The following is a 17,095-nucleotide window of genomic DNA, read 5'->3' on the forward strand; positions in this document are numbered from 1 at the left end:
TCTTAAAATGTAACAAAGTGTTTTTCCTTCACACACAGGAAACAGAGCCACACACAAGGTGAATCATTTATTTGTATCAAAAAATAGTCAAGTGAACCATGCTCTCTCCGTCCAGTCTGTTAAAATACAGCCAGATAATAACAAGTTGCTTATTAACTCCATATCCCATAAGCCTCTGCTCCATCTAGGGTTGTAACTTTCCTAAAAAGATTCCTGGGATGAAGGACTAATCTGGAATCCTTCAACCAGGATTTCTAGAAAACTTTCCCAAAATTCCCAGGTTAACTCCATCACATACAAATACATTTATTAAGGGGACAATCTGAACTGACACCCTATGTAGTGCACTACTTTTGACCAAAGCCCTATGAGAGTTTGAGGCTCTGGACAAAACATAGTGCACTACATAGGGAGCCATTTTGGACGCAACCAAGAAGAAATCTGTCAACGGTAAAATAAGGGTGTATAAGGGTGAAGTTTCCCTTAGACAGTGATCTGCGGTCAGTTTTACATTCCCCCCCCACTAATGGTTAAGGTTAGGATTGGGGGAGGGGAAGCTGATCCTAGATCTGTACTTAGGGGGAACGTCAGTCACTCCAGAGCGACAAATAACAGGATTGGTTCCAGTTCATGTGTAGGCCCTGTCGCAATCAGACAGACATGGAGATTCAGACCTGGATAAAACCAGATGAAACTGGACAGAGCTGGTTTAGAGGAGTGGCCTTTAGGTTCCCGAGAACAGCAGCAGAATCTCGGAGGCATGAGGACCACACAACTTCTCTCTACATACATCTCTCTCTCACACACACAGTCATAAAACGGAAAATTACACCAAACAAACTAAAAACCCGCAGTAAAATCATCTTTGTTCAGTCCAGCTCTGGATCCATGGGTGCAAATTATGTCACATTATATAGTCAAACCAAAACAGAACAGGTGGAAAACACACAGAATGCCTCGTTTCTTCCATCCTCCAACATCACACACAGAGGCAGGTGCACAGATTCAAATTGGCGACATGTCGTCATTGAGTCATGACAATATGGCATCCTATTCCCTAAATCAGGGGTATCCAACTCTGACCTCGTAGGGCCTACGAGGTCCGGAGCTTTCTGTTCTACCTCACACACACCTGGTGTCCCAGGTCTAAATCAGGGGTATCCAACTCTGACCTCGTAGGCCCTACGAGGTCCGGAGCTTTCTGTTCTACCTCACACACTCCTGGTGTCCCAGGTCTAAATCAGGGGTATCCAACTCTGACCCTACGAGATCTGGAGCCTGCTCGCTTTCTGTTCTACCTGATCTTTAAATTGCACACACACACACCTGGTGTCCCAGGTGTAAATCAGGCCCTGATTAGAGGGGAACAGTGGAACTGGTTTCCAGGTGTAAATCAGGCCCTGATTAGAGGGGAACAGTGGAACTGGTTTCCAGGTCTAAATCAGGCCCTGATTAGAGGGGAACAGTGGAACTGGTTTCCAGGTCTAAATCAGGCCCTGATTAGAGGGGAACAGTGGAACTGGTTTCCAGGTCTAAATCAGGCCCTGATTAGAGGGGAACAGTGGAACTGGTTTCCAGGTGTAAATCAGGCCCTGATTAGAGGGGAACAGTGGAACTGGTTTCCAGGTGTAAATCAGGCCCTGATTAGAGGGGAACAGTGGAACTGGTTTCCAGGTCCAGAATGGAGTCTGAAGTTCCTATATAGAGCACTACTTCTCACCAGAGTCATGAAGGGAAACAGTCTAATGTAGTGCACCACATGTGGAATAGGGTGCCATTTGGGAGGAAACCTATGACTGTTACTGTAGCAGCTGAACAGGCTTACTGTGTGTGGATGGGTGTGTGTCGGTGTGTGGATGGGTGTGTGTCGGTGTGTGGATAGGTGTGTGTCGGTGTGTGGATGGGTGTGTGTCGGTGTGTGGATGGGTGTGTGTCGGGGGGTGGATGGGTGTGTATCGGTGTGTGGATGGGTGTGTGTCGGTGTGTGGATGGGTGTGTGTCGGTGTGTGGATGGGTGTGTGTGGGTGCGTGGATGGGTGTGTGTCGGTGTGTGGATGGGTGTGTGTCGGTGTGTGGATGGGTGTGTGTCGGTGTGTGGATGGGTGTGTGTCGGTGTGTGGATGGGTGTGTGTCGGTGTGTGGATGGGTGTGTGTGGATGGGTGTGTGTGGGTGTGTGGATGGGTGTGTGTCGGTGTGTGGATGGGTGTGTGGATGGGTGTGTGTCGGTGTGTGGATGGGTGTGTGTGGGTGTGTGGATGGGTGTGTGTCGGTGTGTGGATGGGTGTGTGTGGGTGTGTGGATGGGTGTGTGTCGGTGTGTGTGTGAGTCTGAGCCTCTGGTGTCAGGACACCCCTCTGTTGTCCCTCATAGAATGATCCAGGTGCTCCGGTCGCTGTCAGCTAACACCTGTAGAGAGGAACCTAGACAGAAGAGAGGGGGACAAACAGAAAAATAAATGAGATTTGAAGAATTCATTTACATAGAGTGTCTCTGTTTCATTTAACCCTTATTTTACCAGGTCAGTTGACTGAGAAAAAATTCTCATTTACCACAACAACCCGGAGAATAGTTACAGGGAATAGGAGGGGGGATGAATTAGCCAATTGGAAGCTGGGGATGATTAGGTGACCATGATGGTATGAGGGCCAGATTGGGAATTCAGCCAGGAAACCAGGGCACCCCTACTCGTACGATAAGTCCCATGGGATCTTTAGTGACCACAGTTTAACGTCCCATCAGAAAGACGGCACCCTACACAGGGCGGGGCATTTGGATATAGTTTTTTAGACCAGAGGAAAGAGAGGATCTTATTGGTCCTCCAGCAGCATGTGGTCTCCCATCCAGAAGCCAGCAGTGGGATGCAGGGTGGTATGCTGCTGACCCGTGTTAGAGTGGACTAAACATTAAGGACACCTTCATTCCATGACAGACTGACCAGGTGAAAGATATGATCCCTTATCGATGTCACTTGTTAAATCCACATTAATCAGTGTAGGTGAAGGGGAGGAGACAGGTTAAAGAAGGATTTTTAAGCTTTGAGCCATGGAGTGTGTATGTGTGCTATTCAGAGGGTGAGACTAAAGATTTAAATGCCTTTGAACGGGGTATGGGTTATGGGGTATGGTAGTGGGTAACGGTTATGGGGTATGGTAGGGGTATGGGGTATGGTAGTGGGTAGGGTAGTAGGTATGGGGTATGGTAACGGGTATGGCAGTAGGTATGGGGTATGGTAGTGGGTATGGTAACGGGTATGGCAGTAGGTATGGGGTATGGTAGTGGGTATGTAACGGGTATGGTAAGGGGTATGGGGTATGGTAGTGGGTATGGGGTATGGTAGTGGGTATTGGGGTATGGTAGTAGGTATGGGGTATGGCAGTGGGTATGGGGTATGGTAATGGGTATGGGTTATGGGGTATGGTAACGGTTATGGGGTATGGTAGTGGGGTATGGTAGTAGGTATGGTAGTAGGTATGGGGTGTGGTAGTAGGTATGGTAGTAGGTATGGGGTATGGTAATGGGTATGGGGTATGGTAACGGTTATGGGGTATGGTATGGGGTATGGTAGTGGGTATGGGGTATGGTAACGGGTATGGTAGTGGTATGGGGTATGGCAGTAGGTATGGGGTATGGTAGTAGGTATGGGGTATGGTAGTAGGTATGGTAGTGGGTATGGGGTATGGTAGTAGGTATGGTAGTGGGTATGGTAGTAGGTATGGGGTATGGTAGTAGGTATGGTAGTGGGTATGTGGTATGGTAGTAGGTATGGTAGTGGGTATGGGGTTATGGTAGTAGGTATGGTAGTAGGTATGGGGTATGGTAGTAGGTATGGTAGTGGGTATGGTAGTGGGTATGGTAGTGGGTATGGTAGTAGGTATGGGGTATGGTAGTAGGTATGGTGTATAGCAGTAGGTATGGGGTATGGTATGGGATATGGCAGTAGGTATGGGGTATAGTAGTGGTATGGGGTATGGTAGTAGGTATGGGGTATGGTATGGGATATGGCAGTAGGTATGGGGTATAGTAGTGGTATGGGGTATGGTAGTAGGTATGGGGCATGGTAGTGGGTATGGGGGTATGTTAGTGGATATTGGGGTATGTTAGTGGATATTGGGGTATGGTAGTGGGTATTGGGGTATGGTAGTGGGTATTGGGGTATGGTAGTGGGTATTGGGGTAGGGTAGTAGGTATGGTAACGGGTATGGGTTATGGGGTATGGTAGTGGGTAACGGTTATGGGGTATGGTAGGGGGTATGGGGTATGGTAGCGGGTATGGTAGTAGGTATGGGGTATGGTAACGGGTATGGTAAGGGGTATGGCAGTAGGTATGGCAGTGGGTATGGTAACGGGTACGGTAAGGGGTATGGCAGTAGGTATGGCAGTGGGTATGGTAACGGGTATGGTAAGGGGTATGGCAGTAGGTAAGGGGTATGGTAGTAGATATGGGGTATGTTAGTGGGTATGGTAGTGGGTATTGGGGTATGGTAGTAGGTATGGGGCATGGCAGTAGGTATGGGGTATGGTAGTGGGTATGGGGTATGGTAGTAGGTATGGTAAGGGGTATAGTAGTGGTATGGGTTATGGTAAGGGTATGGGGTATGGTAGTGGGTATGGGGTATGGTAGTAGGTATGGTAAGGGGTATAGTAGTGGTATGGGTTATGGTAACGGTTATGGGGGTATGGTAGTGGATATTGGGGTATGGTAGTGGGTATTGGGGTATGGTAGTGGGTATTGGGGTATGGTAGTAGGTATGGTAAGGGGTATAGTAGTGGTATGGGTTATGGTAACGGTTATGGGGGTATGTTAGTGGATATTGGGGTATGGTAGTGGGTATTGGGGTATGGTAGTGGGTATTGGGGTAGGGTAGTAGGTATGGTAACGGTTATGGGGTATGGTAGTGGGTATGGTAACGGTTATGGGGTATGGTAGTAGGGTATGTTAGTGGGTATGGGGTATGGTAGTGGTATAGGGTATGGCAGTAGGGTATGGTAGTGGTATAGGGTATGGCAGTAGGTATGGGGTATGGCAGTAGGTATGGGGTATGTAGGGGGTATGGTAGTGGGTATGGGGTATGGTAGTAGGTATGGTAAGGGTATGGTAGTGGGTATGGGGTATGGTAGGTATGGCAGTAGGTATGGGGTATGGCAGTAGGTATGGTAGTGGGTATGGGGTATGTAGGGGGTATGGTAGTGGGTATGTGGTATGGCAGTAGGTATGGTAGTGGGTATGGGTTATGGTAGTAGGTATGGGGTATGGTAGTAGGTATGGCAGTAGGTATGGGGTATGGTAGTGGGTATGGCAGTAGGTATGGGGTATGGTAAGGGTATGGTAGTAGGTATGGCAGTAGGTATGGGGTATGGTAGTAGGTATGGGGTATGGCAGTAGGTATGGTAGTGGGTATGGGGTATAGCAGTAGGTATGGCAGTAGGTATGGGGTATGGAAGTAGGTATGGGGTATGGTAGTGGGTATGGGGTATAGCAGTAGGTATGGCAGTAGGTATGGGGTATGGAAGTAGGTATGGGGTATGGTAGTAGGTATGGTAGTGGGTATGGGGTATAGCAGTAGGTATGGCAGTAGGTATGGGGTATGGAAGTAGGTATGGGGTATGGTAGTAGGTATGGGTTATGGTAGTGGGTATGGGTTATGGTAGTAGGTATGGGGCATGTTAGTGGATATTGGGGTATGTTAGTGGATATTGGGGTATGTTAGTGGGTATTGGGGTATGGTAGTGGGTATTGGGGTATGGTAGTTGGTAGTAGGTATGGGGTATGGTAGTAGGTATGGTAGTAGGTGCCGGGCGCACCGGTTTGTGTCAAGAATTGCAACGCTGCTGGGTTTCACGCTTAACAGTTTCCCGTGTGTATCAAGAATGGTCCACCACCCAAAGGACATCCTGCCGATTTGACAACTGTGGGAAGCATTGGAGTCAACATGGGCCAGCATCCCTGTGGAACACTTTCAACACCTTGTAGAGTCCATGCCCCCACGAATTGAAGCTGTTCTCAGGGCAAAAGGGGATGCAACTGAACATTAGGTGTTCATGTTTTGTCCACTCAGTGTGTATATATAATGTGTGCATGTGTACCTTTGTGCAGGGCCTCGTTGGTCATGCGGTTGATGTAACGAGAGCTGCTCTCTGGAACCAGCCACTTCATTACTGTGTTAACACAAGACTTCCTGTAGGAACTCCATACACTGCCACTACAGGACGGGAGACATGAAGAGAGAGAGAGAGGGAGAGAGAGACAGAGAGGGAGACAGAGAGAGAGGGAGAGCGATAGATATGAGAGACAGAGAGGGAGAGCGATAGATATGAGAGACAGAGAGGGAGAGCGATAGATATGAGAGACAGAGAGGGAGAGCGATAGATATGAGAGACAGAGAGGGAGAGCGATAGATATGAGAGACAGAGAGGGAGAGATAGATATGAGAGACAGAGAGGGAGAGCGATAGATATGAGAGACAGAGAGGGAGAGCGATAGATATGAGAGACAGAGAGGGAGAGCGATAGATATGAGAGACAGAGAGGGAGAGCGATAGATATGAGAGACAGAGAGGGAGAGCGATAGATATGAGAGACAGAGAGGGAGAGCGATAGATATGAGAGACAGAGAGGGAGAGCGATAGATATGAGAGACAGAGAGGGAGAGCGATAGATATGAGAGGGAGAGCGATAGATATGAGAGACAGAGAGGGAGAGCGATAGATATGAGAGACAGAGAGGGAGAGCGATAGATATGAGAGACAGAGAGGGAGAGCGATAGATATGAGAGGGAGAGCGATAGATATGTGAGACAGAGAGGGAGAGCGATAGATATGAGAGACAGAGAGGGAGAGCGATAGATATGAGAGACAGAGAGGGAGAGCGATAGATATGAGAGACAGAGAGAGAGAGCGATAGATATGAGAGACAGAGAGGGAGAGCGATAGATATGAGAGACAGAGAGGGAGAGCGATAGATATGAGAGACAGAGAGGGAGAGCGATAGATATGAGAGACAGAGAGGGAGAGCGATAGATATGAGAGACAGAGAGGGAGAGCGATAGATATGAGAGACAGAGAGGGAGAGCGATAGATATGAGAGACAGAGAGAGAGAGCGATAGATATGAGAGACAGAGAGGGAGAGCGATAGATATGAGAGACAGAGCGATAGATATGAGAGAGAGAGGGAGAGCGATAGATATGAGAGACAGAGAGAGAGAGCGATAGATATGAGAGACAGAGAGGGAGAGCGATAGATATGAGAGACAGAGAGGGAGAGCGATAGATATGAGAGACAGAGAGGGAGAGCGATAGATATGAGAGACAGAGAGGGAGAGCGATAGATATGAGAGACAGAGAGGGAGAGCGATAGATATGAGAGACAGAGAGGGAGAGCGATAGATATGAGAGACAGAGAGGGAGAGCGATAGATATGAGACAGAGAGGGAGAGCGATAGATATGAGAGACAGAGAGAGAGAGCGATAGATATGAGAGACAGAGAGGGAGAGCGATAGATATGAGAGACAGAGAGGGAGAGCGATAGATATGAGAGACAGAGAGGGAGAGCGATAGATATGAGAGACAGAGAGGGAGAGCGATAGATATGAGAGGGAGAGCGATAGATATGAGAGACAGAGAGGGAGAGCGATAGATATGAGAGAGAGGGAGAACGATAGCTATGAAGAGAGAGAGAGAGAGATCATCTCACCTGGTCTGACCCTTGACCTCAGTGAGGTCACCAACCCCGACGGTGTGACACACTCCTGTGTTGAGGTCCCAGCTCACCTGCAGACTGGAGTGGTAGGTGTTGGGCCTGGAAGACAACTATCGGTTAGTGTGAGTGACAGATAGAGGCAATTAAAACAGCCCTCCAGAACACCTCACCAGGTGACTAGCCAGGAAAACAGCCCTCCAGACCCCAGAACACCTCACCAGGTGACGAGCCAGGAAAACAGCCCTCCAGACCCCAGAACACCTCACCAGGTGACGAGCCAGGAAAACAGCCGTCCAGACCCCAGAACACCTCACCAGGTGACGAGCCACAATTTTATTTTTTGTTCAAGCTGGGATGAAGCGTGGCTATGCCTTTACTAAAAAATAGATGTGTGTGTGTGTGTGTGTAGTGTAGTGTAGTTACCTGCAGTGTTCCTCTTCAGGGTTGGAGAATGCCAGCAGCAGCAGCCCAATGTTGATCACCACTGTGTTAGTCTCTGGACACACCTGATACACACACACACACACACACAATACAAAACACACACACACAATACACACCATTACTGTCTGACCCGGTGTGAGTGCGTGTAGTGTGTATTCATACACACAGTGTGTAAGTGTGCACGCTTGTAGAGTATGTATTCATACACACAGTGTGTAAGTGTGCACGCTTGTAGAGTGTATTCATACACACAGTGTGTAAGTGTGCACGCTTGTAGAGTGTAAGTGTCCGTAGATGCTCCTGTGTATGTGAACACATGCGTACGGGTCATGTGTATATGTCTATAGTGCGTGTGTGTGTATATATATATATATATATATACAGCCCTCCTATATACACACACACATATACAGTAATCCCTCGTTTATCGCGGGGGTTACGTTCCGAAAATGACCCGCGATAAGTGAAATCCGCGAAATAGAAAACTTTTTTTTTTTTTACAATTAGCAACTATTACATGTATACAAATACAGTGACTCACGTGTAGGCCGTTTCACTGCTCTTCAGACTGGGCCGCTGCATCCTGACTGCGCTCTGCAGTGTTCTCTTCTTCTGAAGCCCGCGGTGCAGGTGTGTTTGTTCGGGAGAAGAACATAGTGATAGGCAGCTGTTGTCGCTCTTTTTTCTTCTTTGCAAAAAGATCCTTGTACACCGACATGCCACCATCGATTACGTTGGAGAACTGTAATGAACGGCTCATCAAAGGGTCCCATTCCTCAGCTACTCGCTTAAGTTCAGTGGCCATTCGCACCATGGTTGCTAAGCGACCAAGCGTTAGTCCTTCCTTCCTTCCTGGCCAACTTAATGTAAATTTGCCAAGCTGTTTTATGTACGTACACATAACTGCACGAGACGACAAAATGATAGCACAATTCGTAGCATGTTTTGATACAAGAAGCGGGAGTGAGTTTTTAGCGAATCAGAATGCAGAGCACAATGCACCAAAAAAAAAAAAAAAATGCATTATGAAAATCCGCGAAATAGCGAATCCGCGATAAGTGAACCGCGAAGTGGCGAGGGATCACTGTATATATATATATATACACACATACATACACACACAGTTGAAGTCGGAAGTTTACATACACCTTATCCAAATGCATTTAAACTCAGTTTTTCACAATTCCTGACATTTAATCCTAGTAAAAATTCCCTGTCTTAGGTCAGTTAGGATCACCACTTTATTTTAAGAATGTGAAATGTCAGAATAATAGTAGAGAGAATAATTAATTTCAGCTTTTATTTCATTCATCACATTCCTAGCGGGTCAGAAGTTTACATACACTCAATTAGTATTTGGTAGCATTGCCTTTAAATTGTTTAACTTGGGTCAAACGTTTCGGGTAGCCTTCCACAAGCGTCCCACAATAAGTTGGGTGAATTTTGGCCCATTCCTCCTGACAGAGCTGGTGTAACTGAGTCAGGTTTGTAGGCCTCCTTGCTCGCGCACGCTTTTTCAGTTTTCCCACAAATGTTCCATAGGATTGAGGTCAGGTCTTTGTGATGGCCACTCCAATACCTTGACTTTGTTGTCCTTAAGCCATTTTTCCACAACTTTGGAAGTATGCTTGGGGTCATTGTCCATTTGGACGACCCACTTCCTGACTGATGTCTTGAGATGTTGCTTCAATACATCCACATAATTTTCCATCCTCATGATGCCATCTATTTTGTGAAGTGCACCAGTCCCTCCTGCAGCAAACCACCCCCACAACATGATATTGCCACCCCCGTCCTTCACGGTTGGGATGGTGTTCTTCGTCTTGCAAGCATCCCCCTTTTACCTCCAAACATAACGATGGTCATTATGGCCAAACAGTTATATTTTTGTTTCATCAGACCAGAGGACATTTCTCCAAAAAGTACGATCTTTGTCCCCATGTGCAGTTGCAAACCATAGTCTGGCTTTTTTTATGGCGGTTTTGGAGCAGTGGCTTCTTCCTTGCTGAGCGGTCTTTCAGGGTATGTCGATATAGGACTCGCTTTACTGTGGATATAGATACTTTTGTACCTGCTTCATCCAGCATCTTCACAAGGTCCGTTGCTGTTGTTCTGGGATTGATTTGCACTTTTCGCACCAAAGTACGTTAATCTCTAGGAGACAGAACACGTCTCCTTCCTGAGCAGTATGACGGCTGCGTGGTCCCATGGTGTTTATACTTGCATACTATTGTTTGTACAGATGAGCGTGGTACCTTCAGGCATTTGGAAATTGCTCCCAAGGATGAACCAGACATGTGGAGGTCTACAATTAGTTTGAGTTCTTGGCTGATTTCTTTAGATTTTCCCATGATGTCAAGCAAAGAGGCACTGAGTTTGAAGGTAGGCCTTGAAATACATCCACAGGTACACCTCCAATTGACTCAAATTATGTCAATTAGCCTATCAGAAGCTTCTAAAGCCATGATATCATTTTCTGAAATTTTCCAAGCTGTTTAAAGGCACAGTCAACTTAGTGTATGTAAACTTCTGACCCACTGGAATTGTGATACAGTGAATTATAAGTGAAATAATCTGTCTGTAAACAATTGTTGGAAAAAGGACTTGTGTCATGCACGAAGTAGATGTCCTAACCGACTTGCATATAGGTCTACAGTGTATAGTGTATATAGGTCTACAGTGTATAGGTCTACAGTGTATATAGGTCTACAGTGTATAGGTCTACAGTGTATATAGGTCTACAGTGTATAGTGTATATAGGTCTACAGTGTATAGGTCTACAGTGTATATAGGTATACAGTGTATAGTGTATATAGGTCTACAGTGTATAGTGTATATAGGTCTACAGTGTATATAGGTCTACAGTGTATACAGGTCTACAGTGTATAGTGTATATAGGTCTACAGTGTATATAGGTCTACAGTGTATATAGGTCTACAGTGTATAGTGTGTGTATAGGTCTACAGTGTATATAGGTCTAAAGTGTATATAGGTCTACAGTGTATATAGGTCCACAGTGTATAGTGTGTGTATAGGTCTACAGTGTATATAGGTCTACAGTGTATAGTGTGTATAGGTCTACAGTGTATAGTGTATAGGTCTACAGTGTATATAGGTCTACAGTGTATATAGGTCTACAGTGTATATAGGTCTACAGTGTATAGTGTATATAGGTCTACAGTGTATAGTGTATATAGGTCTACAGTGTATAGTGTATATAGGTCTACAGTGTATATAGGTCTACAGTGTATAGTGTATATAGGTCTACAGTGTATAGTGTATATAGGTCTACAGTGTATATAGGTCTACAGTGTATAGTGTATATAGGTCTACAGTGTATATAGGTCTATAGTGTATATAGGTCTACAGCCTACAGTGTGTATAGGTCTACAGTGTATAGAGGTCTACAGTGTATATAGGTCTACAGTGTATATAGGTCTACAGTGTATAGTGTATATAGGTCTACAGTGTGTATAGGTCTACAGTGTATAGTGTATATAGGTCTACAGTGTATATAGGTCTATAGTGTATATAGGTCTACAGCCTACAGTGTGTATAGGTCTACAGTGTATATAGGTCTACAGTGTATATAGGTCTACAGTGTATAGTGTATATAGGTCTACAGTGTATATAGGTCTACAGTGTATAGTGTATATAGGTCTACAGTGTATATAGGTCTACAGTGTATATAGGTCTACAGTGTATATAGGTCTACAGTGTATAGTGTATATAGGTCTACAGTGTATAGTGTATATAGGTCTACAGTGTATAGTGTATATAGGTCTACAGTGTATAGTGTATATAGGTCTACAGTGTATATAGGTCTACAGTGTATAGTGTATATAGGTCTACAGTGTATAGTGTATATAGGTCTATAGTGTATATAGGTCTACAGTGTATATAGGTCTACAGTGTATAGTGTATATAGGTCTATAGTGTATATAGGTCTACAGTGTATAGTGTATATAGGTCTACAGTGTATATAGGTCTACAGTGTATAGTGTATATAGGTCTACAGTGTATAGTGTATATAGGTCTACAGTGTATAGTGTATATAGGTCTATAGTGTATATAGGTCTACAGTGTATATAGGTCTACAGTGTATAGTGTATATAGGTCTACAGTGTATACAGGTCTACAGTGTATATAGGTCTACAGTGTATAGTGTATATAGGTCTACAGTGTATAGTGTATATAGGTCTACAGTGTATATAGGTCTACAGTGTATAGTGTATATAGGTCTACAGTGTATAGTGTATATAGGTCTACAGTGTATATAGGTCTACAGTGTATAGTGTATATAGGTCTACAGTGTATAGTGTATATAGGTCTACAGTGTATAGTGTATATAGGTCTATAGTGTATATAGGTCTACAGTGTATAGTGTATAGAGGTCTACAGTGTATAGTGTATATAGGTCTACAGTGTATAGTGTATATAGGTCTACAGTGTATAGAGGTCTACAGTGTATAGTGTGTATAGGTCTACAGTGTATATAGGTCTACAGTGTATATAGGTCTACAGTGTATATAGGTCTACAGTGTATAGTGTGTATAGGTCTACAGTGTATATAGGTCTACAGTGTATATAGGTCTACAGTGTATACAGGTCTACAGTGTATATAGGTCTACAGTGTATATAGGTCTACAGTGTATAGTGTATATAGGTCTACAGTGTATAGTGTATATAGGTCTACAGTGTATAGAGGTCTACAGTGTATAGTGTGTATAGGTCTACAGTGTATATAGGTCTACAGTGTATATAGGTCTACAGTGTATATAGGTCTACAGTGTATAGTGTATATAGGTCTATAGTGTATATAGGTCTACAGTGTATATAGGTCTACAGTGTATAGTGTATATAGGTCTACAGTGTATATAGGTCTACAGTGTATAGTGTGTATAGGTCTACAGTGTATATAGGTCTACAGTGTATATAGGTCTACAGTGTATATAGGTCTACAGTGTATAGTGTGTATAGGTCTACAGTGTATATAGGTCTACAGTGTATATAGGTCTACAGTGTATACAGGTCTACAGTGTATATAGGTCTACAGTGTATAGTGTATATAGGTCTACAGTGTATAGTGTATATAGGTCTACAGTGTATATAGGTCTACAGTGTATACAGGTCTACAGTGTATATAGGTCTACAGTGTATAGTGTATATAGGTCTACAGTGTATAGTGTATATAGGTCTACAGTGTATAGTGTATATAGGTCTACAGTGTATAGAGGTCTACAGTGTATAGTGTATATAGGTCTACAGTGTATATAGGTCTACAGTGTATAGTGTATATAGGTCTACAGTGTATAGTGTATATAGGTCTACAGTGTATAGAGGTCTACAGTGTATAGTGTATATAGGTCTACAGTGTATATAGGTCTACAGTGTATAGTGTATATAGGTCTACAGTGTATATAGGTCTACAGTGTATAGTGTATATAGGTCTATAGTGTATATAGGTCTACAGTGTATAGTGTATACAGGTCTACAGTGTATAGTACCTCCAGTATAACAACGTCGTAGTCGTTGAAGGAACAGAACTGAGGAGCCCAGCGGGCGTCGCTCCGGATCACCTCGTTGATCAGGTACTCAAAGTCCAGAGTCAACTGCTCCACACACACACTCTGTAGGACACACACACATTAGCATGTTCTGGTTTACTGCAGGTCTAAACACTAACACACACACACACTCTGTAGGACACACACACATTAGCATGTTCTGGTTTACTGCAGGTCTAAACACTAACACACACACACACACACTCTGTAGGACACACAAACTTCAGCATGTTCTGGTTTACTGCAGGTCTAAACACTAACACACACACACACTCTGTAGGACACACACACACACACTCTGTAGGACACACACACATTAGCATGTTCTGGTTTACTGCAGGTCTAAACACTAACACACACACACACACACACACTCTGTAGGACACACACACTTCAGCATGTTCTGGTTTACTGCAGGTCTAAACACTAACACACACACACACACACACACACACACACTCTGTAGGACACACACACTTCAGCATTTACATTTACATTTAAGTCATTTAGCAGACGCTCTTATCCAGAGCGACTTACAAATTGGTGCATTCACCTTATGACATCCAGTGGAACAGCCACTAGCATGTTCTGGTTTACTGCAGGTCTAAACACTAACACACACACTTCAGCATGTTCTGGTTTACTGCAGGTCTAAACACTAACACACACACACTCTGTAGGATACACACTTGTCCATGTTCTGGTTTACTGCAGGCCTAAACACTAACACACAGGTCCTGTGGCTCAGACAAATCTCTCTTATTTCCCTCCTTCTGCTGATCTAGTCATCTCCATTGCTACGGCTGGATTTTATTCTCACACACACACACACACACACACACACACACACACACACACACACACACACACACACACACACACACACACACACACACACACACACACACACACACACACACACACACACACACACCTGTCCGTTGTGGGGCCCAGTGACCAGCTGTAGGTTGCGTCCCTTCAGGTCAGTCACAGTGAAGGGCAGCTGGACCTTATCATCCTCATAACCTAGAGAGAGGGAGGGAGGGATAGAGGTGAAGAGAGAGAGAGATGGAGGGAAGAAAGAGTGGGAGGGGAGCGAGAGAGGGAGGGATAGAGGTGAAGAGAGAGAGAGATGGAGGGAAGAAAGAGTGGGAGGGGAGCGAGAGAGAGAGGGAGGGATAGAGTGAGGGAAGAGAGATAGAGAGGGATAGAGGGAGGGATGAGGGAGAGAGGGATAGAGGGAGAGAGAGTGAGGGGTGAGGGAAGAGAGAGAGGGAGGGAGGGATAGAGGTGAAGAGAGAGAGATGGAGGGAAGAAAGAGTGGGAGGGGAGCGAGAGAGGGAGGGATAGAGTGAGGGAAGAGAGATAGAGAGGGATAGAGGGAGGGATGAGGGAGAGAGGGATAGAGAGTGAGGGGTGAGGGAAGAGAGAGAGGGAGGGAGGGATAGAGGTGAAGAGAGAGAGATGGAGGGAAGAAAGAGTGGGAGGGGAGCGAGAGAGGGAGGGATAGAGTGAGGGAAGAGAGATAGAGAGGGATAGAGGGAGGGATGAGGGAGAGAGGGATAGAGGGAGAGAGAGTGAGGGGTGAGGGAAGAGAGAGAGGGAGGGAGGGATAGAGAGAGGGATAGGGGTGAGCAGAAATAGAGGGCGAGACAGAAAAAGAGGGAGGAGTTTCAGCTTCCTATTTACATGACCAAGCACATTGTGTGTTACATGTGAAAACATTTATTCTACAGTGTGTCTGTGTCTCACCTCCTGCATCCTGCTCTGGCGCCCCCGGCTGTGGCATGCGGTACTGCAAGCGGGTGTAATTGACATATCCCGGCTCGCTGCAGCCTGCTTCCTGAGAAGAATGAGGAGTGGGGGGGGACGAGGAGGAGGAGGAGGCAGGAGACATCACCGCACTACACTGAATAGAGTCCTCCTGCAAAGGTCGCAACAAACTTTGGTTCCCAGCTGAAGTGGAAGTCTGTGGTGCGCTGGTCAGTTGATCCGTTTGTGTGTCTTCCCTCTGTTCTCTATCCCTCTCCACGCTCACCCCTTCTCTCTCAGTCACGACGACCTCCTCTCCTACTTCGCTTCCCTCCGTTTTCCCTCTCCTCTCTCCTCCCTCGTTTTCCCTCCCTCCTCCCTGGGCACGTCTGAAGAGGTCGGCGGCGAACTCTCGCGCCCGGGCGGCAGCTTGTGATTGGCTAGGGGAAAGAGGGGCGGGGCTTGGTTTGGCGGTTAGCGGGCGGCTGTCGGGAGACCCGTGAGAGGAAGAGGATGAAGAGGACGATGGAGTGGATTGATGTTCTGAGGTGGGTGCTGTGGCTCTCTTTCTGAACAGGATCTGAGAGGAATGACCCTGCTCACCTGCTGACAACACAGGAGACGAGACTTAGTAACATCCCACAGGGGACGGGACTTAGTAACATCCCACAGGGGACGGGACTTAGTAACATCCCACAGGGGACGGGACTTAGTAACATCCCACAGGGGACGGGACTTAGTAACATCCCACAGGGGACGGGACTTAGTAACATCCCACAGGGGACGGGACTTAGTAACATCCCACAGGGGACGGGACTTAGTAACATCCCACAGGGGACGGGACTTAGTAACATCCCACAGGGGACGGGACTTAGTAACATCCCACAGGGGACGGGACTTAGTAACATCCCACAGGGGACGGGACTTAGTAACATCCCACAGGGGACGGGACTTAGTAACATCCCACAGGGGACGGGACTTAGTAACATCCCACAGGGGACGGGACTTAGTAACATCCCACAGGGGACGGGACTTAGTAACATCCCACAGGGGACGGGACTTAGTAACATCCCACAGGAGACGGGACTTAGTAACATCCCACAGGGGACGGGACTTAGTAACATCCCACAGGAGACGGGACTTAGTAACATCCCACAGGAGACGGGACTTAGTAACATCCCACAGGAGACGGGAGATAGTCATATCATCAAAGGAGAAACAAGAAAGAGAGGGTAAATGAACGAGAAAGAAAGAGAGAAGGGGTAGAGAGAAATTAAACTGAACCAGAAAGATGAAGTGTGTGTTTGTGATGTCTCCTACCTGGACAGAGGGACACAGAGCAGGCCACCAGGGAATAGGAGGTGTTGAGGAAGATCACCTGGTCTTTCTTCAGCTGGAAGGCAGGCTGGAAGGTAGGGAAGGGATAGACCACCTGGTACCGACTGTTCAACATATAGCCATGTTCCAGACACTCTCCACTACCTAGAGAGAGAGAGACTGTTCAACATATAACCATGTTCCAGACACTCTCTACTACCTAGAGAGAGAGACTGTTCAACATATAACCATGTTCCAGACACTCTCCACTACCTAGAGAGAGACTGTTCAACATATAACCATGTTCCAGATACTCT

General features: G+C 45.9%; 1 protein-coding gene across 3 annotated transcripts in view; it reads right to left on the reverse strand.

The window, feature by feature from the left end:
* Positions 1-54: 54 nt before the first annotated feature.
* dcaf15 (DDB1 and CUL4 associated factor 15) overlaps positions 55-17,095 on the reverse strand; it is a 28,321-nt gene continuing 11,280 nt past the window's right edge. The window contains exons 6-14 of one of the 3 annotated variants that reach the window (XR_011673535.1): positions 16,782-16,943; positions 15,462-16,067; positions 14,644-14,735; positions 13,650-13,772; positions 8,122-8,204; positions 7,693-7,797; positions 6,086-6,201; positions 1,262-2,421; positions 55-1,083 (exon numbers count right to left, since the gene is read on the reverse strand). Coding sequence is in view for 2 of the 3 variants with exons in the window: in XM_071389925.1 (XP_071246026.1) it covers positions 2,366-2,421; positions 6,086-6,201; positions 7,693-7,797; positions 8,122-8,204; positions 13,650-13,772; positions 14,644-14,735; positions 15,462-16,067; positions 16,782-16,943 (1,343 nt within the window). In the remaining variant the exon portion in view is untranslated. Of the gene's footprint in view, positions 2,422-6,085; positions 6,202-7,692; positions 7,798-8,121; positions 8,205-13,649; positions 13,773-14,643; positions 14,736-15,461; positions 16,068-16,781; positions 16,944-17,095 lie in introns of all 3 variants that reach the window. The other 2 variants (XM_071389926.1, XM_071389925.1) reach the window with 2 other exon arrangements.

Source organism: Salvelinus alpinus, chromosome 2 (assembly GCF_045679555.1).
Source record: "Salvelinus alpinus chromosome 2, SLU_Salpinus.1, whole genome shotgun sequence".
NCBI lineage: Eukaryota > Metazoa > Chordata > Actinopteri > Salmoniformes > Salmonidae > Salvelinus > Salvelinus alpinus.